This window comes from Crinia signifera, chromosome 6 (assembly GCF_055691185.1).
Source record: "Crinia signifera chromosome 6, ASM5569118v1, whole genome shotgun sequence".
Taxonomy (NCBI): Eukaryota; Metazoa; Chordata; class Amphibia; order Anura; family Myobatrachidae; genus Crinia; species Crinia signifera.
Genome location: NC_139222.1, coordinates 85,090,023 through 85,115,847, shown reverse-complemented (window position 1 = coordinate 85,115,847; position 25,825 = coordinate 85,090,023). Strand labels below are relative to the sequence as shown.

The window sequence follows — 25,825 nt, the reverse complement described above, 5'->3', positions numbered from 1 at the left end:
CTCGCACTCCTGCATCATCACCTGGTATTACCATCGGATGTGCAACGGGGTAGATGGCTTTTCAGAGTGTCTTGCTATGGAAAGCCATCCGCCCCCTCGTGAAAATCGCTTGGACGGGCGAAAAATAGTTTAGGGTGTATGCACTGAGCGATTTTCAGCCCTGCGATTTTCAGCATCATCGCTGTCCATACATGCTAAGCAAAATCTCCCAGTGTGTGTGCACCTTTACTTTACTTGCTCCTTGTGCTATGCTCCCACAGTAAATTCTAAAAATTGTAATACTATATTCACAAGAAATCCTTTAATTAAAAAGGGTAAGAAAACACTAATTCTAGAAATAATGCATCTGCTGGCATGTAATGGGCAAAAGTCACATGCAGTTGGACATTATAATGTCCCATTTTTTACAGAAATCGGCCAATATAATGGTGTACATCTTTACTGCTCCGAATGTAAAATCAGGTCCCACTTCTCACTGGATTTGTAAACAAGGAAGACTTTTTAAGTCCAACCGGAAGGCGTTGTATTGTATAACAGCTGCAGACTGGGGTGTAATGTGAGCTGAGTTAGAAAGTCTCACACAAAACAGCTCTATAAAGTTTTTTGGGGAGGAGGAGGGGGGGGGGGGGGCGAGTTGTATTCGGCAATGTTAAAAATCCAAAATATACTTTGATCTCTCAAAATAGGTCATATAGTGTACATGCAATTTTTTAACACTTTCCCCCAAAATTCTGTTTATAATTGCAGCTGCATACGAAATGCTATGCTTCGGTGTCTTCCCAGCAAACACTGGAATACAATTAGGTCGGCATATACAGTCAAAAGTGCACACAGAATATAGTATGCCACATATTTTAATCAGCAAGAGCAGCTTGTGCATCCTATTGTGAATATGGGGAACATTTTAAAATGACATGTACACTATATAACCTATTTCAATAGATCAGTATATTTTTTACTTTTAAGGTTAGAAATAATTTTACATTTTATTTATAGTACATGTGCTGTAATTGTGTGCTTGTTATTGATTTACAACATTGGCAAATACAGCTCCCCCCAAAAAAACTGCTCTATTTATGTCCAACTTTATAGAGCTGTTTTATATCAGACTTTCTAACTCTGACTCCATTACAATGGCCGAGTTCTGCAGCGTGGCTAGTGATATCCTTCATCATCCTGCATGAACAGATGATGGAGGATATTGCTAATGACCTATGTGAGCTTGCATCGTTACTGATAAAGTGCATTTACACTAGATTATATACATGAAAATATCATTAATGATGGTTGTTATCATTAACAATATCATCTAGTGCACAGGTTCTCAAAGTTGGTCCTCATGACCCCACACAGTTTTGCAGGTCTCCTCACAGAATCAAGTGAAACAATTCGCTCCACCTGTGGATCTTTTAAAATGTGTCAGCGAGTAATGAGTGCACCTGTTGGGTGACCTAACTGTGTGGGGTCCTGAGGACTGAGTTTGAGAACCACTGGTCTAGTGGATCAGGGTCCAATTCATAAGATTCAGCCATCTGCAGCATGAATCAGCATTCACCAGTCAGTCCCATCTCACAGTCCAGCAGCAGCAGTAAGTGCACTGTTGCTTGCTGCAGAGCAGGCTGAGCAGTACCACGCAGGAGCTGTCCTGTCCCCTATTGCAGGCATTAGATGGGCTCCTGGGACAGGATTGATTAACTATGCAGCAACAGAGATTGCACCATAAAGCTCCATTGGAAAATCTACAGCCCCTCTTGGATTACACTGTGAAATAGCAGGTGCCCCTTTAGGGCTTGGAGCCCGGAGGCAGGAGTCTCCATTGCCTCTGGGAGTTACGTCCCTGATGGACTTTAACTCATTTGGCCAACTGTGCAATGGTTCCCACTGCTACAAAGGGGGAGGACGACATACAGGGGATATGTTACAAAGTAAGGAGAAAGATAAAACTGAGATAGATATACTACCAACTGATCAGCTCCTGTCATATTTCAAACAGAGCCAGTAACATGGCAATAAGGCACAGGATGGTTAGAACATTATCTCTTTCCAAACTTTTTAAAAGAGAAGACACCAACTTCACAGCAGTCCTGTAATGAGCCAGGCTGCCCATTCCTTAGAGTCATGGAGGTGTACAAAGTATGCGCTGTACAGTTTATAGAAATATAACATGTCATCTTAGAACATTGTCATTGAGCCTTTGTTATAGATCCCTAAACAAGTAAAGATATCACATTTTGTCTTATAACTAACATTGTACAAGTCTTTATTTTAAATAAAACAATAACAATATAGCTACAAAAACCTTTTCTGTTCAAAATTCCTATTCTACAGAAATGTATAATTTCACAAAGTTTATCATCTATTTCTGAACTGAAGAGGGCACTAAACTACCTCATATGTAAGACAGATTCCTGTAACAATTTATCCGTGATTCCGTAAAAATGTTATTAGACCAAAATATGTCATGTTATGATGATAACGATAATAATAGTAATAATTTATTTACAGTATATAGTGCTAGTATATGCTCTAGCACTTTATAATGATGGTTATTTCTATTTACCCATCAGTCATCTCATACACATTTCCATTTCAGCATTAATATTTAATATAAGATATCTAAATTGATATGTGCATCTCTTAAATATACTAAATTTATTCAAATGTAGACATTAGGGGATTAATTTAGAATTAGAAAAAATAACAACTAAAGGACATAAATGTGCGATGCATAGTGAGTAAATGCTAAATAAGTGCATTTATTTCTCCTAACTGTAAATTAGGAAATTTTTATATACTAAGGGGGTATTCAATCCCGACGGGGGACATAGCGGTGGGTGCCTATTCAATGCTGTCTTTCCCGGCAGCATTGAAGAGGCAGATTGGGCCTAACTTTAAAAGCTGTCAGACCCATTTTGCAGAGAATGGCCATGAATTGTCACGATCAAGGCCGGATCTCAACAATCCATGGCCGATTACGTGGACACGCCCCCTTTTTGCCAATTGGCAGGCGGGACCTTGGATCCGCCTGGCGATTTGCGGTCGAACTAAAATGGGCCAGGGTCAGGGCTGTTGCAACATACCAACAGTCATCACTCGGGATTGAATAGCCCCCTAAGCAGTAATTATTATTATTATTATTATTATTATTACTACTACTACCACTACTAGCTACATTTTTTTATTTGAGAATATACTAGTGTTATGTTTGCACTGTGTGCCTATATTGTAAATATAATTACATTGTAATAACTTGTTGGGACCTATTCTATGACCCATCATTAGCTCAACTAAATTTACTCTTAACATTGAAGGAAGTTCACAGTGAAACTCAATTTTTAACTTTCACAAACCTCTGCCCACAGGAAAAGTAACACTCCCTTCACACACAGAATATCTCCCTATTAGTAAATGCTTAAAATATATTTAATAGATCCAAACGAAACTTACACAACACTGTTCTCATCAGTCAAACACCGCTGGACATTATACATACCGGCAGGTAATTCTGCTGATATTTGAAATAACAATAAGCCACGGAAGTGTGATTTAGATTTTCATACTATTGTATGATGATGGTGACATTGTTACACGTTTGCAGATGCCGTATTTATATTTAACACTTACAATCATATAATAAATTTCCCCTATAATCACTTAAGGTTTATGCTATATATGCAACCTAGAGATACTCATTGTCAAAACTCCCCACTAAAGAGCTTCCCCCCCCCCCCCCCACACCAAAAAACATGATGGGACTCTAGTCACCCTAAGGGGGATATTCAATCTGGGATCACAGCTGTCGATCCCCGCCGACAGCCGTGATCCGGGCCCATTTGCGGTCAGATCCACCTCAAAATGACAGATGGGATTCAATGTCCCGCCTGCCGATGGGTGCAAGGGGGCGTGGCTGTGAAAACGGCCGTGGATTGTCAATCTGCGGCCCGGATAATGACAATCCACGGCCGTTATCGGCAGAACGGGCCCGACAGATTCTGAAGTCGGGCCCGTTCTGCCGTGATCACGCATCAATGCTGTCGCTAATGACAGCATTGAATAGGGAGCTGCCGCTATTTCCTACATCGGAAATAGCGGCAGCAGATTGCATACCCCCCCTAAATATCTTCTATGTTTTGTCATTTAGTTTTTTCACACTGGAAAGAATCCAGACACGTACGATTCTACCACAATGCTAACCAAGGCTGTCCCCTTCCTCCAGAAAGGTAATACATATTGACCTACACTGTGACATTTAGTAAAGCCACAGTATTTAAAATGCCGAATATCATCAAGACCGAGCCATGTGCAGCTTTTTATAGATGATCCACGTTGTGGGGTTGGCAGCTGGAAAGGTCAAAGCTTTGATTTTAACATTGTTACAAATTGCTCATGCCAGGGAAGGTAAAACAATTTGGATCACACACACTTATAGTTATATACACATAGACACCAACACCAACAGTTATTGTCAAATGCAAAACCATACACATGAAAAATCGAGGTTAATACCAAATGTGTCAAAATATTTATATGATTAAATACTTAAAAGTTGTTTTGTTTTTTTTAGAAATTGTGTCTATAACAACTAGGATCTGCGACTACTTTGAGATGCCGGATTACGCTCTGACAGTCGGGATTCTGACGGTCCTTTCTCCGACATCGGAATCCCGACTGCTAAATGCTTGAAAGTCTGGATCCCGACGAACAGGGGCTATTTTCCTTCATGGGGGTCCAGGACCCACCCCCCCATAGAAGGAGAATAGAACCTGTGATGAACGCTCACCCCCATGCCGAACTACTGACAGTCAGGATTTCAAAGTCAGAGAAAAGACTGTCAGAATCCCGACTGTCGGGGGCGCAAACCACACCCGCTACTTTGTTACTTCTACTTTATCCCCATTGCCACATCAATTCCAATGACTTCTACTTATGGCTCAGGGCCTTAAAATGTATAGCGGTTGCATAGTAAGCTAAGCCAGTTAAGAATTAACCAATTTTGGGAATTGACTAGGTAGAGGGTTTATGCAAGTTAAAAAATTGTGCCAGATATAAATACTTTGTGACTAGAAACTACAATAGTGCATGTTGAATAGTGATCATAATAGACTAAAGCCTTATGTTACGTACCCTCTATGAAGACCACCTTCTGAAGCCCTTCCCTTGAGATTTAAGCTATGCATCTCAGACATTTCATTTAGACTCTCGGCTGAGTAAAGGCCAATAGGATTGTTATACAGTCCTTTCTTAGGTGGGCTAACTTGGCTGATGTAATTGTTTTCGTCATTGGCTAAATGACCAGATTTAAGACCTATATCATGTCTGATGGGAGATGTGTCGGAAGCCACAGAATAAGATGACAAGGAAGATCTAAGAGATGAGGTCTTTACAAAAGAGTTGTTATGTGATTGGTGGATCTCTTGCTTGTTGAAGTTGCCTGACATTGTCCCATTGGTGGCCATACCACTGCTCGGTGGCATAGCGGTTTTGCTAGATAGAGCACTGTAGACTGTTCTGCCATTTATTTCCAAAGCGTGGTCCTGTAACAGCAAACATGCAGGCCAAGAAAGAAGATGGCAATCAGAGTTAACATGCAGGAGACAAAAAGAACATAACACCATTCTTTAGATGCACAGACATCCACAGTAATCTTCTCATGGTTCAGCTTCTATATCTTTTTAAAGCAGTGCAATGCAGCATTTCCAAATACATCCCACGCTGCCTTTATTCATGTTCTGGTTAAAGCAACTGATCAAGCTGTTAGTTATGTTTTGCAAGCAAACAATTCATATGGGTCTTGATAACAGTAACATGAAATGTAAAATAGAACTCCCATCAGTACTTGTTTCTCAGAACGGCCACCATCGGGGGTAATCGTGTACCTTAACCTAAGGTACACGATTACCCCCGATGGACCCGATTTCCTTTGAAATCAGGTCCATTTTGCCGGCAAAGGCAAAATCGGGTCCATCGCGTCGGTCGGGTGCATTAACATGGCACGCGACGCGACCGACGCGATGCACCCGATTTTGCCATAGGGTTCAATGTTAAAATATTTTAAACATTGTAATCGGGAAAAAAATGGGAAATGGGCCAATATGGACCATTTCTCATTGTATATGCCCCCCCCCCCATTGTGAACGTCACCCCACGATTGTGAAGTTATACGTGTCCTCTCGTGGTGCTCGATTCGCTCGCCACGCTTCGGGCTTGGTGGCTCGCTGCGCTCGCCACACTTTATATTCTCAACTCCACGCCGACGTGGATAGTAGGGGTATGAAAAGGTCGGAGGACGCGTACCGCCGCCCCTCGCGGGCTCGCTACGCTCGCCACGCTTTGGGTTGGCGTCAATCGTGGGGTGCCGTTGAGGGGGTTAAAATTGGGGTCTGGGGAGACTTTTACATTGAATCCAATGTAAAATAGGGTCCCCGGGACCCTATTCACATTTCAATCAATGTAAAAATCGGGACCATCGCGTCGGTTGCATCGCATGCGATTTGGTCGCATGCGATGCGATTGATGCGATGCGACCGACCCGATCAATATCGGTGTGGCCGTTCTAGAAAACAAGTACCCTCCCATATTAGTAAATTCCCCCCATAGTGTGCAAACGGAGCTACCAGGGGAATGCCTGGTCTTGTCTTGCAGGGAAGTAGAGAGCCTGGATGGGCCCAGGTACTTTTCAGGGTCATGGCCTAATTGTGGGAGGTGTGGCTATGTACTGTTAGAATAAAATACAGATAAAATAACCCTTTAAGTACCTCCCTAACCACACTGCAGCCCAGCGCAAAGTCCATAAATATCAGGATTGGGAAATTACTTTTTTAAAAATTTAAAGCATTTTTGGAAGTGTCATCCATGGGTTGTGTAACACTACCTTGTAATAGCTATGGAAACATCCCCTGCCTGGAGGATAAGGATGAACAATGACAATCTCTTTTCATTTAATCTTATCCACTTAGTAGGGTCACCTTTATAGCGCAGACTCCTACATATATTTACATACAGATCAAGTTGGGATCTACATTCTCATTATTTTCTCAACTGCAGGTTACACGTGATAGGCCTGTTTTAAGGTTGCATGCAGTTCCAGCTGCGTATTGCTCTTGCAATATTTAGCACATGCTTATGCAGAACAGAGCAGTTTCAGGTTATTCGGAATCGCATGCATTTCAGTCAGACTTGTGGCCAATTGGGTGGCAACTAGGTGGCAACTGGGCTGATGGTCCAGTTGGTCATGTTGTGGGTGTGTTGACGGAATTGTGGGTTATACAGAGTTGATCTTATGAAGAGATCCAGTTGACTTCATATGGATCTCTCACCCCAGTCACATGTGTACTGCTGAGGATGGCTGCTTTCACTGCAGGAATGGGGGCAGTGCAGTGGAATACATGCGGTTGATTTTGAATATCATTCAAAATGTGTAAATGGTCTAAAATGCGCAAATATCTCAAATAAATAACTGATCTCAGCAGTTTACAGTTTATGTCTATCTAATGTAAATATACAGAATGGTTACACAACTTAACAATTAAATAAACTTTTTTCAATACTTCCTTCTGTCTTGAAAGGATTATTCATTCTCCACCATGTTAATTAACAAAATCTGCTTATAACTTAGGATATTCGATTCAGTTATTTAAGAACTGTAAATACAAACTATGTAGTTTGTATTTTATTTTTATGGCCATTGTTGAAATGAATGCCAGTATGTTACTTTTATTTGAAAATGATACTTCTTAGGTACTGATATTTTAAAACTTTGACACCAATTAAAAACAGTGTTGGCAATACGAAATGCCAAAATAATCATTAATTTTAACAGAATCCTGAAATAATGACCACAAGATACATATGGAAATTTGCATTGTTAAGGTGATAAAATCTAAGAACGTTAAATTTTACTACCAAATATTATACAATATATATAACAATAAACAGTTATAAACTGTTGCATGTATGTAATCATTTTACCAATTGATTGCACTAATTTTATCTATTTATTCCAGATAGACTTAGGCCGAAGGATCACCATATATTTGCGACTGAGATCGCTTTTAGAAATGGATGATACTAGTTCCCTTACTCCATCTTTGGAACATAAAAGCAAAATCATCTACCAAGCTCCAGGATTAACATGCAAAAAGTCATATCCGGAATGACAAGGTGAAATACAATAGGAGTTTTAGCTTCAGTTCTTGTAGGTGACCCGTATGCGTCACTTTGGATTACAGGCATCCAGTGGCCGATGTCTATAGGGAACAGCTGTGTATTATTCTAATATATGTAGAATGTAAATATAAAACCAGATGTACTGACAACAGACATACAAAGTAAAAATGCTTTGGAGAAGTCAGTAGATTTGCATGAGAATTTCTCATGGCAGAGTTACATGGATGGTTCCTCGGGGACTCTACAAAACGGTTAGAATATGCCATCTGACATCTTCTCTCTGGTAGGTAAATTCACACCTATTGGAGCAAGCTGTCGGGATCAATTTGCCAAACTATGCTTTGTGCTATTTTTGTGTATCGTTGGTGGATTAATAAAAGGGCCTAATTTTTTAACATAAAGATAATACACTGGATGCATTCTAATTGTGATATACTTTACTACATAACCAGAATGTGTCTGGTGGGGACTTTAAAATTATTTATATTATTTATATCAAAAACAAGTCTACTTGTTTAAGCATAAAAATCCTAAAATATATACAACCAGGGGTATATGTTTGTAATTACTTTTTATTTTGTATTTATATTTATTTTTGTGGAAAAGACGGACTATATCTATTTTTTCTGAGAATGGCCTCTCTTCACAAGGATCTGAGAGTGTTGTACCACAAGTTGAGTTAAAATTTTTTTTTTTTTTTAATCATATACACTACACACTATGATACATTTGGGCAAATGTAAGAAGCCTAGCAAAGTGAAAGGAGATAATACATCAGCCAATCAGCTCCTCTCATTTTTCAAACCCAGCCTCTAACCTGACAGTTCGAAGCTAATTGGCTGGTGCATATCGCACCTCTGTCACAGACTAACCCTTCCCACTAGTACCTATCCCCATACCCGCCGCTTACAAAAAACCCTGCTTGCTGACTAACCCTATTCCCATCTTCTATGTGCCTATCTTTAACCCTAACGCCCCAACTTAACCTAAAGTCCCACCTAGTACCTTAACCTAACCCAGCCCTGTATACTTGCGTTCGGCATCCCTGCAGTTGGGATACCAGCGCCAACATCTTAATTGATGTTGAGATGTAGCGCCGGTCTCCTGGCGGTAGTCAGAATGCCGGCGTCTGTATAGTGAATACTGGCCAATATGCTGAACATGTCCTGAATATACATAAGGCCAGATGCGCTAAGCTTCAAAAGTGATTAAAAGGAGAGTGATAAATAACCAACTAATAAAATATAACGTACTGCTAAATATAACGTACTGCAATGATGTAATGCATGTTTGCAGGCCTGCACTATGATAAATAATTGACATCTGAATAAGCAGATACTGCACTTGGCTGAGCCCCAGGTTAGTAGCTTTTGGGACCAATATTCCACTATTTTTTTTATTTTTTATTAATAGGAACAGTCCTTTAACTAAAGAAAATGAATTTAAGATACCAAGGTAATATATGTACTATATAAACACTATCTTATTAAGTGAGAGGAGACCGTACAACCTTGTGATCTATGAATATGGAATTTGTAGGCAAGAAATGAATACCTTCTGATGAGGGATCACTGGCATAGGAGAATCCATTCGTGGTGTAGCTGTTGGAACTGGTCCTGGACGTTTGGATCTGTTTAGAAAATACAATATGTATATTTTTGTCAATTAAAGTCACAAGATTTGTCCAACACACTTTCCCTACCAATGATCATGCATAGTAAAAAATCCTTAATTGCAAATAGAAGAGCTACAGTATATGTTGACCATGGACGCATTGGGCCTAATCAGACCTGATCACAGAGCAAATTTGTTCTCAAAATTAGCAAAACCCTGTGCCTGCAGGTGGGGCAGATGTAACGTGCATAGAGTAGCAGGGCAAGCTGGGATGTGTAGTTCAACAACAGCTGGAGAGTCAAAGACCTCCCCTCACTGTTCTAGGGTAAATTTAAGGATTTCTGAATGCAGTGATTATATAGAGGTTCTCATATGCTAAATTTTTATTTAATATATGCTATAGATGCTATATTTGTCACATATGTGATAAATATTTGTTTTTAAAAAATAAATTCATGTTATATTAAATTTGTTTTCTCAAAAAGAAACAATCTTAAACTATAGATTTTTTTTTTCCAGCCAGCGTTGGTACTTTTATATTGTTTGTTTAATTGCTGTGCTTTGTACAAGTACAGTGGTTCTCAATCTTGGTACTCCCAGTTCTTCACACAGAATCGCAAGTGAAATATTTATCTCCACCTGCAGATCTTTTAAAATGTGTCAGTAAATAGTGAGTACACCTGTGCACCCACCAGGTGACCTAGAAAACGTGAACTCTTGGGGGTATTAGAGGATGGGAACCACTGTACCAGAGGACAACAGTGCAGAAGACCTTATCTAGATGCTCATACATTTCCAAATAACACTTGCCCTTGAGGTGTAAATACTCACTATAAACTTGGGGAATGTTTTAATCCACATACATACATACATACATACATACATACATACTGTACATACATACATACTTTAAATAATGAAGTCATTGTCCATGTTTAATAGATGTAACTTCAGCAAGCATAGAAACATTTTTATACAATCTGGGTTAAAAGACAGTCAAAACCAAATTGTTAAGACAAATAATGGAGATGTGAACCACTGACTGGCTTTTATTGTAAACTGAATTACACCTGAAATGGAATACTCCTGTCACAAAGCACAGTTATTAGTAGAGTATATTACTGTCTACTCCTCGCCATATAACTTCTGATTACTAGTAAGCATTGATCCTTTCAGTGAAGAAATTGCTGTGTTTATTGTCAATGCAGTGCATTGTATCTTGTCTTTATTTTGTTGTGGCGTTTATGAATCCAATCTGTGAAAATGATTCCCATTGCAAATCAATTAGCAGCACCATATGTATTTACAGCTAACTACCCTGTACTCATATAGCTGCTTGCATAGGGGCTGATTCAGCTTTGATCAGAAGGGGCTGAATTCTGGGAACACAGACGGGCCTATGCCTGCTCGGTGAGGGTGGCTGACATCACGTCTGCCATCTCCGGCTGATATATAAGTCAGTTTTCACTGGTTCAACCACGTTTGCTATTGCAATTGCTGTTGCTATCTTTTGCCTTACAGAATTGCTATAATATCGTAATCTGGTCAGAAGCTAACGTAAGCATAAAGATGCCCACTGCTATCATATCATATCTGTGTAACAGCCTATAATTGCGAAAACAAAGGTACCATTGTTGCAAATTGTAGTAGTCTCTCATGTAAGAAAGATCTGAGTATCTCTGTAGATGCTCAGGAGTTGCTCTCCCGGGACAAAGAGAGTTACCAAAATGAATAACCATTTAACAGCATATTTATTAGGTATTCATATATTACCAGTTATTTATATAGCGCACACATATTCTGCAGCACTGTACAGAGAATATTTGGCCCTTCACATCAGTCCCTGCCACAGAGGAACATTACAATCTATATTCCCTACCACATGTACACGCACACACAGACATTCTAGGGTTAATTTTGTTGGGAGTCAATTAACCTACCAGTATATTTTTGGATTGTAGGAGGAAACCGGAGTACCAGGGGGAAACCCACACAAACACGGAAGACTATACAAACCCAACACAGGTGGGGCCATGGTGGGAATCAAACCCACAACTTCAGAGCTGTGAGGGAATAATGCTAACCATTACACCATCCGTGCTGCATATGATGCAATTCTAGACAATCACAACCAAGGGCCTGGTTCAGACCCGATTAATGTCACTGAGCAGGAGTCAACACTTTAGTATCACCCCTCGGAGGGTGACACCCGGTTGGGTCCTGTACCCCCTACACCGACCTTGTGATTGCACTACTCATAATAATAGTGCATTGACATGATCAGGTGAGGTTCAATAAATATATAGTAAGAAGATAGTCTGTAGGTTGACCCTAAGTGGATTAAGGGGTCAAAAGGTAGACATGGAAAGATCAACAGTAGAAAAGGTCGACAGGTACAAAGGATTGACATGAAAATGGTTGACACAAAAATGGCCGGCAAGTTCTTTCAGTTTTTTTTTGTTTTGTGTCATGCTTTAGGTTTCTTCATATCTGAGCCAAATTAGTGGAAATATATACCCTCCCAGCTTGCTTTGCTTGCCAAGCTACTATTCCTAATCGTAGTCCATGTGGATGGTACAAGATAAGAAAGTTGAAAAAACAAAACAAAAAAAGTGTGTTGACCCTTTGAACCTGTCAACCATGAGCACTATCTACCTTTTAACCACTTGGGGTCAACCTATTGCATTCCTCCCAAGTTTAGAAAGAAGCAATTAGGGACATTTGTGTGTGCCTTTGTCTGAAAAGTGGGGGCATGGCCTCGTAACTTTTCACTGCTGTGGGGGAATTGCCAGTTCTCTATGAGCTGCTAACCAGGCCCACAGCCTCCCATTTTCCCTGATTCGAGCAATGACAGGCAGGGGCGACTTCCAAATCCCCCCCCCCCCCCCCTGCCACCACCACCAAGGGACACTGCCGACCATGGGCGGGATGCGGGACAGTCCTAAAAAAACTGGACTGCCCCGCAAAAAAACAGGACTGTTGGGCATTATGATATTGTAATGTTTTCATTGTAGCTTTAGGTACTTATGTAATATCTGGGCGCCCGATTTTTTCCATCACATCGCATCGCATGCAATATAGTGGCATACAATTCATGCGATGCGATTTTTCATTGTAAAGACTCGATTTTTAATTGTATAGTCACCCATGGGTGATTTCATACCCCCACTATCCAACTACGCATGGAGTTGATTTTATATAGTGTGGCGAGCACAGCGAGCCACCGAGCCCGAAGCGTGGCGAGTGCAGCGAGCCCCGTGAGGGGACGCAGAATACATGTAAAGTAATCCGCGTCGCCTCGCGGGGCTCGCTGCGCTCGCCACACTTCGGGATTGGTGGCTCGCTGCCGCGCCACACTATATATAATCAACTCCATGCGTAGTTGGATGGTGGGGGTATGAAATCACCCATGGTTGACTATACAATTAAAAATCGGGTCTTTACAATGAAAAATCGCATCGCATCGCATGCCTTAAGTCAGGCATTCCCAACCACGGTCCTCAAGGCACACCAACAGTGCAGGTTTTGTAGATATCCAGCCTTGAGCACAGGTGACTTAATTAGTATCTGAGGGATTCTGATTAAACCATCTGTGCTGAAGCCTGGATATCACTAAAACCTGCACTGTTGGTGTGCCTTGAGGACCGTGGTTGGGAATGTCTGCCTTAAGTAGTGGCATGCAATGAAAAATCGGGTGCCCAGATAATACATCCTAGTACCTAGCTTTATTAACCAAACACTAAATGAGCTGCCTACGCTCCTCGTGTCCCAGAAAGACATCAATAGCCAAATAATGAAGAAACTAAATCATAATTCTTTTATTCAAATGCACTTCTGAATATTAACTTTTTTATATGAATTGCTAAAACATTACACGTCTCAAATGATCTCTGGTTTTATTCTATTGTTTCGCCCTCACAGTGTAATCTGTCGCAGTGGCATGAAACAGCTCTTTCAGCTACAGCAATTTATTCATTGAGTTAGTAAATTCAAATACTGCCAGGAGTGTGATTCATCTCTGCCACCTTATGAGAGATTTCCATGTTCACTCATCACTACTTCTTAAGTGTATACATCCTGTCGCTGGTTGTGAATTCTTATTAGAACAAATGACAGTCGTAGCAATAAAGTACAGAAATTTAGTTTACATCTATCAACTCCATGTGAATAAATTATTTTGGTATACAGATGCAGCCACGCTCATCTAGCTGCGACAATTGCCACATGCGACTCCCATGGCAATGTAGTGTAGTGGCAGCACGCACACTAATTCAATACTCATTCACTACTATCTCATTTATTTTTGATAGCCGTAAAATAGTGACTTTAACAGAGTATGTTGTTCACAGGCCTGACGCGTGCCAAAAGAGATCTGCTCCCAGGTCACCTGCCTCTATTTGTCATCGGTCATATTGAGAAATGGCCTACATTGGCCTTATATACCCCAGAATCATAGTAACATAATAACAAAGTTGATGAGGTTGGAAAATGACATTAGTCAATCAAGCTCAAACTCTATTTGATCTCCTGTAGTGCATTACTTGTGCTTATAAAAGACTCATCTATTTAAACCAGAAACCCCTGAGGACACAAAATGGCAATCCTATTTCTCTCTGGGTCCACTATCATACATTGTAATGGTTGTAACCCTGGATAGTTTTTTCCGCCAAAAACAATCAAACCCCACTTTAACATATCAGTTGAAACCCTTTCTTCATTGGGTGAGAAACTTCCTCTCCTCTACGTTAGGGGGTGACCGCTTGTCATATGTACAGATCTCATGGTTAACAGTTCCCCTGATAGTTCTCTGTATTGGCCTTTATTGTATTTGAATACATTAATCATATCTCCTCTTAGACGCCTTTTTTATAACATAAACATACCTGTCCTGTCTAGCCTTTCCTGATAATCCAATGACTCTAAACCCTTCATCATTTTTATTGCTCTTCTCTGAACCATTTCAAGTTCCAATATGCATTTTTTATGGAGGCTCTACCATGAATATATATCAGGGACGTGCAGTCAGGGGAGACAGGGGAGGCAGTGCCTTTTCCCTTGTCATTAATAATTCAAATAATACAGTAACAGAGATACTTATGACACATATTCTGTGTCATAAATATCTTCCGTACATTAATTTATTCATTTTCATAACTGCATTATTTATTTTGGAGGCACCAAAAGCAGTGCCTCCTGCTGCCCATTAGAATAGCTGTAGCATTTATACAAACTCTACCCCCCCAAACTAAAATAGCAATACGTAACTGTTTCCAACACACTACATGGTATTCTTACCAACTACTAGCTAATAACGACCCTATTCCCCCTTAAACAATTACTATACCACTCCCTTTATTTTATCTGATCTATACTGGATGGATTCTTTGTGGATGGATCGATGGCTCCCGGACGTAGATTGAAGGTGACATGTTATTTCTCTCCCTTTTTACTTTGTTTAGTTCTGTTAACTATTCGAGTTATAGTTCAAAATAAATATAAAAATGTTAGTTTCATGCTATACTGTAAGAAAATTTTGGCACTTTTGGGCATCCACTGTAATCTTCTACAGAATTTTGTTGTGTAGAATATATATCAAAAATTATTAAGTCAATATAACACTTTGCCCTTGTATTACCTCTCTGTCATAGAGATAACTAAGAAAACTCAGAGACAATACAACTTCAATACCGTTTAATATCACTCCACATGTACTAGATATTGTCGAACTATTACAACCATTATTGTACAGATATTTGATGTCTCAAAGTGGTCTGTTTTCTATGTAACATGTTTAATGTGCCGACTCCTAATAAAAACATTTTGGAAAAAAGAATAGCTGTAGCAGGGGGTGGGCAGGGGGCCGGGACACGCAGAGGACTGTAAAAGTCCATTAAAAAATCTATTGGAAGCGGCACCTTAACAGGTGCCTCAGTGACAGGGGAGTGCTTTCAACCAATAAGAGAGCACTTCCCCGTCACTAAACCTGATCTGATTGGGCAGTGACAGAACTACTCCGGGAGAACAGCGGCTATCTCCCCACTCCCCTCTGTGGAGAGAAGTGGCTATCTCCCTCCCCCCCCCCCGTATTGCTGGGGTACCCACCGGGCAACAAGCTTTGTCCCAGCTGTCTCTGGTGTTCCACCCGCTCTGACACTTTCAGGCTTCCTGACGTCGGGCTGCGAGTGCGCTGCGCTGCGGGAGTGCAGGTAGTAATCTGCTATAATTGACTCACAGTGCACAAAGCTGTTTTGTGTGGGGGGAAAGTTATCCGCCCCAGCTGTAAACCAACAGGGAGGTAAAGGTGTCCACAGCTGGTGGTGGAGGTAGCAGTGTGCTGGTTGCGGCTGTGTCCCGACAGGGAGAGGTGGATATGGGTGCTGGCGGCTGCCATTGGTGTGGGCGAGGAGGTGATTGCTGGCTGCTGCTTCTTTTTCCACGGAGGAGTTGTTCTGGCAACTGTCCTGAGAGCTGAGGTATTCGATCCATTGTATATGTATATTGTATTGTGCAAGCTAGCTTTGTGTGTATGAATATACTGTGCCATCCTGTTTTTGTGTGTGTATGTTCCCATTGTAATGTAAATCATGCAGAATACAATAGAAATAATGGCACTCTAGAGGCTTGTTTAAAGAAGTTTGCATAATTGTTTGTCGGGCCTAAATTTGTTATACAAAGCATTGTCGTGTGTGTGAGTGAGGGGGGCAACATCTATTTTGCCTCTGGCACGGGCAGCAGATTCAGCACTGACAGTGACTGCATCCGGCTGTCACTGTCAGTACTGTTATAGGAAGAGAAGGAGAGAGCAGCAGCACTGATGTACAAGGGTGTCGGAATAGGAGCAGCAAGGGAGCAGCTCACCAGCCAAACAAAAACGTTCTGTCACCCCTGCCAGTGCGGGCACTCAGCCACTGATTTGCTGAGGGTGGAGTACGGGAGATTGGCCCGGGTGCCTCACCAGCCACTGACCTCACCGCACGCCACTGATATATATATATAGTGGCATGATTACAATGTCTTCCCTTGCATCTATGCCCCGTTTTATGCATTCAGTGGCTTATTGGCCTTTGTTGCTGCTCCTTGACATTGTGCATTGTAGCTAAGTCTACTGTCAATGAGCATCCCCAAGTCCTTCTCCATTAATGATTCCCCTATGTTTACCCCATTTCATTTATATATTACATGCTTGTTTCTGGTCCCAAAATGCATAACCTTACACTTATCTATGTTAAGCCTCATCTTCCATTCTGCTGCCCAATCCTCGAAAGTCACTCTTTAGAGAGGCTACATCCTGATCTGAATTTATTACCTTACACAGTTTAGTGTCATCTGCAAAAATGTACACTTCGCTCACTAGACCATTGTAATACCTATAATATCGTATTGCCCGTTCATAATTCTAATTCCACTATTTTACCTTCCAGCTTGACAGACCGGAAGGTGTAAACACATTTCATTTCTCAAATGCATGACTTTTCCCGGGAAACAATCCTTGTTCTGTTGTAGCATACTGCCGTTTTACCTCACATCCCTCTCCCTAGCGACAACAAGTACAGTGACGCGGACCTCACAATTTCTGTAACAGGGGCCTCTGCATTTTTCTGTGGGATACCAGGCTTATGCTCTACTGCAGGAGTCCTCAAACTATTTTGCTCTTGGACCCCATCAGACAATAAAAATAATGACAGGACCACAGCAAGTTACTGCAGAAAGTCATCACATGTGTAGGCAGCAGACAGCACATTCATGGCAGCATTGTGGGGGCACAACATGATGGGAGCAGGAGTCTAAAATAATAGACAATTCAACAGAGTTTTCAAACTCCTTGAATCACTGACTGAGATTAGAAAAATCATCAGCCTGATGGTCAGCAACATCGAGTTGCGAACTCATGCTGAGAAGTCAGGACCCACTTTGGGGTCAGGACCCCCATAGTTTGAGAACCGCTGAGCTACTGTAAACTGAAAAGGTTGTAGTGCCCAGAACCCCTTGGTAAACTTGGCAGAAACCTCTCAGTTCTCTGCATCGGTTGTAATGGAGCATTGTGCAATATTGGAGAACTCTCTCCTTTGCAAATATTACCAAAGTGCCCCCCCCCCTCTCTCTCTCTCTCTCTCTCTCTCTCTCTCTCTCTCTCTGTTGTCTGTTTAAGTGCTATGCTCTTTACAGACAAATTGGCGTACAGACAATTTTTTGTTGAATGCCTTTTATTGCACATTGTTATACCTGTAATGCTTTTGGTCTTCAACCATCAACAATTTCACAATTCATGATGTGAATGGAAACACCAATAAAATTGAACACAGTATATGACAGTATGTCCTTTACTGCAGCCTTATTGTATAATCCATTCTGAGCTATCTTTTGAAATTACAAATGATGGGGAATTACTGCAAAATCGTTTATTGTATACATCTGTGCAATGTGGAGGCAAGAAAGACATTACATAAGCTTCAGCACGTTATCTTCCTTCAACAAAACAATTCTTAAGTCATCTTGAAGCATTGACTGAAGTTTTGTTGCAATGTATTTCTTATTGTTGTGTTGTATTTCCGATATTTTCTAAACGGGCATACTTTGTATAGGCCAAATATTATGGCCGTTGAAGAAAGACACAGTTACACAATTTGAGTTCAACCCCTTTTCCTATTTCCCATGTTTTACGCAGAGAGAGATTAACAATGGTTCTGAGTCAGAGTTGCTGCAAGCCTGAGGGTTTGGGTAACAGTTTGATGATGGGTGATGACACATGCGCAGAATGGTTCCTGCATCATCACATGTAGTACCTTATTGCTATTACCTGATTGAAAGACTGTCACTGTTTGGCAAAGGCGTAACTACAATAGGTGCAAGGGGTGCAGCTGCTATGGGGCCCAGAGGTTAAGGGGGCCCATCTTTATGGTCTAAGTAATATGTTTTACATACATTTATCACCATCACTTGCTAAATAGGGGGCCCTTACAAACTTTTGCTATGGGGCCCACGAATATCTAGGTACGCCTCTGCTGTTTGGTGATGGTGAGTGGGTAGAAATGTGGACTGTTTTATTAAAAAAGGCTTATTGGTCCTCGTCCCCCCCCTCCTCAACCACTTATTGGTCCCTGTCCCCCCCTAAGGGTGCACAGACCAGGGTATGCATCTTTCAAATTCTGGAGGCCATTGGGGGTAAACTCAGATGGGTGAATGCTACCTTAGGGTGATCCAATGCTGTGTCTGATGCAGCAGCCGATTACAAGATCCACAGGTATGCGTCTTTTCACACACACCGCTGTGTCAAGCTGTTCTTAGATATTTTCCAATGCTTTTATTCTCCTACTGAATGTTAAGATCTTAAAATAAGAATATGAACTCATATATTTGGATATTTCTTTCAAAAGGCAAAGTGTCTTAGGGCCAAATGTATCAATCTTCAAAAAGTGATAAAAATGGAGGCCGGGTTTAAAAAATGAGAGGTAGGAGCTGATTGGCTGGCTGTTTAACGCTCTCCATTTTATCACTTATTGAAGCTTGACACATCCGGCCCTTAAGGTGGGCATACATCAGAAAGACCTGCTTACAATCATGATTGTGTCCAACTTTCCCTTCAACTCCCCGGCAGTCTTTGGTGGTTTTTGGACACGCAATGTACTCACAATCCTTCATACAATCTGTCATACAATTCAGCTGCTGCATATGACCGGTCGTCTCACAATCGATTGTATGCACCTAACCTGTCTGAAAACTGACACTCAAATGACGCCGGCTGTATGAGCCATTAAATGACCGATTGCATGTGCTTTAAAGCACTTGCAATGGGCTCCCCATCCCAACTGATCAACTGATCTGGCCAGAGGACCAATCCTCCAACCCGCGGAACTGTACATTGCACGACTGTGTGCACACAATCTGCATTCAATTCATCATACAATCCCTCGAGATTGTATGATTGGGTGCAATGTCTTTCAGGTGTATGGGGGCCTATAGAATGGTATCACCTGTGAGGAAATACAGCTTTCACGTCATCTCCTCGAGGAAGTGCAGCACTATGACACTGCATTACACATGCAGTCATTGCATTAACTGGGTGGTGATTAGGAGGACAGGTGAAGTAAGGTACAGGTGAGGAAGGACACATCCTCTTCCTCTCAGACTACTAACACATATAAATAAGAAGTGTGCAAGCATAGTGGGTACTTATGTATTATCTGGACTCCCATGTTAAATGCAACCCATTTTTTCATACCCCTACTATCCAACTGTTAAATGCACCCCATTTTTTCATACCCCTACTATCCAACTACGCATGGAGTTGATTTTATATAGTGTGGCGAGCGCAGCGAGCCACCGTGCCCGAAGCGTGGTGAGCGCAGCGAGCCCCGCGAGGGGACGTGGTCTCATAAGAAAAACGGGAGTCCAGATATTACATAAGTACCGCATTGTGTATATCACGTCATGTGTTGACTCTGTAATGCTTGTCCAAAACAGCTGACTTACTTTTGTAGGGTGAGGCTCAGGTTGTAGCTTGCAGACTTGATTTTGTTCTGGGCATCTAAATGTGTCATGCTGTCTGTGCTTACTCCATCAATAGCCACCACCACGTCCCCCTGGTTTACATTGGATTGTGCGGCTTTACTGCCCGGAGTAACCTGGTGAAAGGTTAGAATTACAGTATTAGGTCACACGCATGTTGAGCAAATTGATTTTATTGTAAGTGCATTAAAAAGGAAAAATTGTAACATAAATGAACAAATAGATAAACATAATGTAATGCTGTATACACACAATGAGATTTTGTGTTTGATTTTAACTATATAAAAATCAAATTAGAAATCGAATTCATTCAATGCTGATTCCATTCCGATGCGTGCTCTCATTAGGGTAAATCAAACAGTAAAATAGACTGCAGGCAAGATTATATACATATTAGCATAGTAAAATAGTAATTAAAGTTTATAAAAGAAAGAATTTTACTGCTCTATTGGTGAAGAATCCTCTTCTTAATTCAGTAAGGAATTTCTTTTCCTCGTGTCTCAGTACATGCCCGAATGTCCTAAGTATAGGCCTTTTACTGAACAAATCATCTCCCAGTTCCTTATGATTCCCAATCCTGTATTTGAACATACTAATCATATCACCTCTCAACCTCCATTTCTCCAGTGAAAATATATTCAGCCTGGTTAACCTATCTTTGTATTCTGGTTTAGTTGCCCTTCTCTGTATCTGTTCCAATTCATGTATGTCCTTTTTAAGGTGCAGCGCCCAGAACTGAACACAATATTCCAAGTGTGGTCTCACCAATGCCTTGAATCCATTCCCCTTTTTATGCATGCTAGTGTCCTGTTTTCTTTTGCTGATGCACTTGAGCAGTGTGCACTATTACCCAATTTATCATCTATTTATTTATTTATTTACAGTTTCTTATATAGCGCATACATATTCCGCAGCGCTTTACAGAGTATAGTTGAACATTCACATCAGTCCCTGCCCCAGTGGAGCTTACAATCTATATTCCCTACCACATGTACACGCGCACACAGACATTCTAGGGTTAATTTTTTTGTTGGAAGCCAATTGACCTACCAGTATATTTTTGGATTGTGGGAGGAAACCGGAGTACCCGGAGGAAACCCACGCAAACACAGGGAGAATATACAAACTCCGCACAGTTAGGGCCATGGTGGGAATTGAACCCATGACCTCAGCTATGAGCTATGAGGCAGTAATGCTAACCATTACACCATCCGTGATGCATCTATGATGACCCCCAAGTCCTTCTCCACTACAGAATTCCCTATAATAACTCTATTTAGCCTATAATTAGCTTGTTTATTTTTGTTCCCATAATGAATTACTTTACATTTTTCCGCCCACCTTTCCAGTTTAAATAAGTTCCTTTTTGTAGTGCAGCTCCACTTGGAGCTCCTGTCAACTTTGTTCCTTAGGTCATGGCTCACCATGACTAGCCATGGCTATCATATTGTTCTCGGCAGCAATACAATACATAGAACAATACAGTAGGGGATTATCAGAGTAATCATTTTACTCACTTAATCCTATTAACAGGCTAAATGAAGATTGCTCCATCTGTACATACCCTCCTGAGTTAATTTCCTTACTCAATTCCCGGTCATCCCCAAATATTGCTCACTATGGCCCTCATTTTGGTTGACTTGCAAAGCAGTGGTTTTTCTCTGCTTTTGCGAGCCGACTATCGCCGCTCACCGCAGGCCTTTGAATGGATGTTTTGCATAAATATCCATTCTCAGCCTTGCGTGGGGACCCAAAATCATGATTTCAGAAGCACTCGCTAATTTAAGTCACTCTCTGGTGACTTAGATTAGCGGCGCCCTGCTTCGTGAAAAGGGCGGGCAGCTGACATCTGGTGAAACCAGTGTTTTTCGTGGGTATGCCCCCAGCATGCCTCATGAACACCCCCCCCCCCCCACTGCAAGCTCTTCTGAGACTATGCAAGTCCCTGAGGGTGCCCGTGGTGAAGACCTGGACATGCGTATATTCGCATGTGCAGATCTACAACATTGGTCGGGCGATTCACGTAGAATGAGGGCCTATGTCACTACCTATATCATTAAAGAATATATTTAACAAGGTGGGTCCCAATATTGAACCTTGCGGGACTCCACTTTGGTCCTTACCCCAGCTGCAATATATGCCATTTACCACCACTTTCTGCCCCCAATTTTGCAGTAAGTACAGATCGGTACTATACTTGATTTTGCCCACAAATAATTGGGAGAACAGGAGAACACATTGCATTGCTATATCCATTGTTTTTCTCTTTGGCCACCTTCTCTCCTGATCCACCCCACTCACCATTTTCTTCACCTGTAGTCTTCTTTCTCTTCCCAATTCCATTCTACAGTATCTTTCGGTCCCGTTCCCACAAAGAGTGATGCAGAGAGAGGGGGGGGGGGAAGAAGGGGTACATATTTCTTGGGCCCAGGTCCGTTGAAGGGGCCCTGTGGGGCCCCCATTACCTTTCAACAGCAGCAACTTCAGCAGCTCTTCCCAACCCATCACATGCTGCTGTGAACTGGGCTGTAGTATGTCCAGGGAAGTGCTTTAAGGCTTAAAGTGATATTTTTTTTGTATTATATTCTATGGGTATATGACCACACCTCCCATGATAAGTTTGGGGGCCTGGCCAAGATCTCTACTGCCCTTCCTCCTAATGTCTCCAGGGGCAAACGCAGGATTTCTAGAGGAAGTGAGGAAGGGGGGCTGTTTCGAAATACAATCCACAATCTCCAACTCTGCGGAACATTGGAACAACTTCAGGAGTCTGGAGGGTGGCGTCCACGCCACCCTCCTGTGTCCACGCCGCTATCTGTTAACTTCAGTAAAGTTGTGGTGAGCGAAGTGAGACCCCAAGCCTGAACTGTGGCAAGCAAAGCAAGCCCGCGAGGGGACAATGGTGCTATTCTGGAAAAAGCTATCATAATTGGCGTGAGCAGTGGCAGCAAAAATGAGGAAGTACCATATAAATGATATAAGTGGTTGTGAAAAAGTTAAACATCTCATGTTAAATAAATATACACAAATATAATAGAACTAGTAGGAGACAGATCCACACCCAGATATTTCTGACGTATTAGACAAATTCATATTTCTACAATATTTTATCCTTTTCAAATGGGTTTATGAATTCCATCTACAGAATAGGCTCCTAACTGATGAATGTTTTCAATGACAGATGAAATTGCCTCCTGTCATCTTAAAATTAAATTTTTGTTAATAAGCGATTGTTCAGGGTGCTTACGAATAACAAAGGACTTTTTTTTATTTTGATCACTGTCATTTCTTACACAATTATTTCTTACCTAGTAATAAATGCAAGGTAATAAAACACACATGATGTGAAGGCTCAGCAGGTTTTCTACTTACAGAAATCATGCAGAGAAGTATAACCTAGTCACCTGGGAACCACATCTATATTGCTTTCATCGCGTAATATGCACTAGATCAATAAAAGGTAATTGGCGACTGGTTGCTATCAGCTACTGTACATTTGCAGTTTTCTAGTAAGTCATTATTTCCACCTTAAATTGCAATTAGTGAGCAAACAAAAGATGGCCATGCAGCGTAGAGTGAAAGAGAGAGAAGATGAGTATCTCAAATGTAGCCAGCGCACAAGCACATTTGATTGGCTGCTTAATGTTCCCAAGACAATGGGGTATTTATATCTCCTGTTTCTCACAGGATTGCTGCATAATCCAAAGGACATGCTTTTTCACTTTCATTACCGCACAAGCAAGCTAACGTATACACACTCGTTAGACCTTTCATGATCTTTATTTCTTATCAAATTAACATGCATAGTACATTACTGACATACTGAAACTTTTCTTTGTTTTGTCAGGGTGCATCCTTATAAGAACAAGAACATTCAGCACATAGCAAGACATATTTATCTAGATTGTTGCTTTTTTGGGGAGTGCTAGGGATAATTTGGGGTAATAAAGGGATAACACTTTTATGTTAGAGAACTGTGGGGCAGATGTATTGTCAGGGCCATAACGATTGTAAAATAACGTGTCCTGCATAGAGAGGAGAAGCGGGCACCCATTACAGGCTGATGTATTAACACCCCCCCCCCTTCCTGCCGATAAGGAGAGACGTTATGTCCATTGCCCACGGCTCTCCTTATAGGCAGCCCCAGCAGCGCTGGGCATTTTTAAAGCTAATATCGCGAGATCTTGAGCACAGCCTGGAGCCAGCAGCAGGGCTAGCGTCGTCCCTGCAGTGGGGATAGGACAACGCCAGCCATGAGTTGGCAAAGTCTAGGCAGCTGTTAATATATTGCCCCAGGTTCTAATTACTGGGGCAGATTGCAGGGGACAGCGTCGCAGAGCGTTACTTGGTGGACTGTTCCTAGCGCTGTTGATGCATTTAGAAAAATGTATTTACCCCAAGTTAACTAGCATTAAGTGCAGCTATGACATGACATCCGCCACGTTCTGGAGACTAATTTCACTACTGTGCATACTCGGTGGGCTATCTGTGAGTTTTGCCATGGCTGCAGTGCCTGCCGTGGGACTCCACAAAAGTAAATCATGGATGCAGTGTGTGCGATGACTGGACTCATGGGCTCATGTGCATCGCACACTTGCACCCATCATAGAAACGCCATTGCCCAGAAGACAGGCAATACTATTCAGTTTGTTACATCATTCAGCCTTTAGTTATCGTGTAAGATGTTTCAAAAGGGATAAAGAGGAGAGTGATAAACAACCAGCCCCTACCTGTCATTTTTCAAACCCGCCCTGTAATATGGCAGGTAGTTGCTGATTGGCTTGTTGTTTATCACTCTCCATTTTATCACTTTTTGAAGCTTGATCCTACTGTCCCTAATTCTTGGTAAAACATTTGTGCCCATATCTGCAAAAGTGGGGAAGTGTGAATTTATAAAAATATTTCTTCAAAGTTTTTTTTTTTTTTTAAATGGTACAAATACAGGATTAAAAATCCACTTCCTTCCATACCAATGACATATAGTAGTAGATTTAGTGATGTCTGAAAGGCTTCTTCTTCTTCGCTTTATACTGAGTAGGGTTCTTTACCCTGTTGTTACTGTTTTGCAATTTGTTAGTTTTTATCACCATGGTAACGTTTTTTCTTAATCCCGCCACCCATCATAATGACGCAGCTTGTTTGCGTCAGATGGGCGGGTCCTTTTGCACGAGCGTCTCAGCTTCACTCTCTCCGGTGTCTCCTTCTATAAAGGTACTGCTCTTTTCTGTATTATTTTATAACCTGATGAAATCTTACATGAATTGAAACGTTGTTATCATTTGGCGGCACTTTCAAATTTAATTTGAAAGTGATATTTCTGGGGGCCCCCCACCCCTTGCAGTCAGCCACCCGGCACTCGATTGCTGTGGGCGGCTGACACATAACACCCCCCCCCCCCCCAACAAGAATATTTGTGCTGCAGACTCGGGAGGGGAAGCTTCCTGGCGATGCCTGTTTAAACAGGCAGCTCCCGGCCGCCGCACGCTTACACACACTGACATGAGCCCGTGCTGCTGCGGCGCTCATGTCAGTGTGTGTG

General features: G+C 41.6%; 1 protein-coding gene across 2 annotated transcripts in view; it reads right to left on the bottom strand.

Moving 5' to 3' along the window:
* Window positions 1-25,825, bottom strand: part of LDB3 (LIM domain binding 3) — a 92,059-nt gene that overhangs the window by 21,045 nt on the left and 45,189 nt on the right. The window contains exons 3-5 of one of the 2 annotated variants that reach the window (XM_083146350.1): window positions 20,251-20,402; window positions 9,721-9,796; window positions 5,125-5,534 (exon numbers count right to left, since the gene is read on the bottom strand). In XM_083146350.1, the coding sequence (XP_083002476.1) occupies window positions 5,125-5,534; window positions 9,721-9,796; window positions 20,251-20,402 (638 nt within the window). The remainder of the gene's footprint in view (window positions 1-5,124; window positions 5,535-9,720; window positions 9,797-20,250; window positions 20,403-25,825) is intronic. The other variant, XM_083146351.1, reaches the window with a different exon arrangement.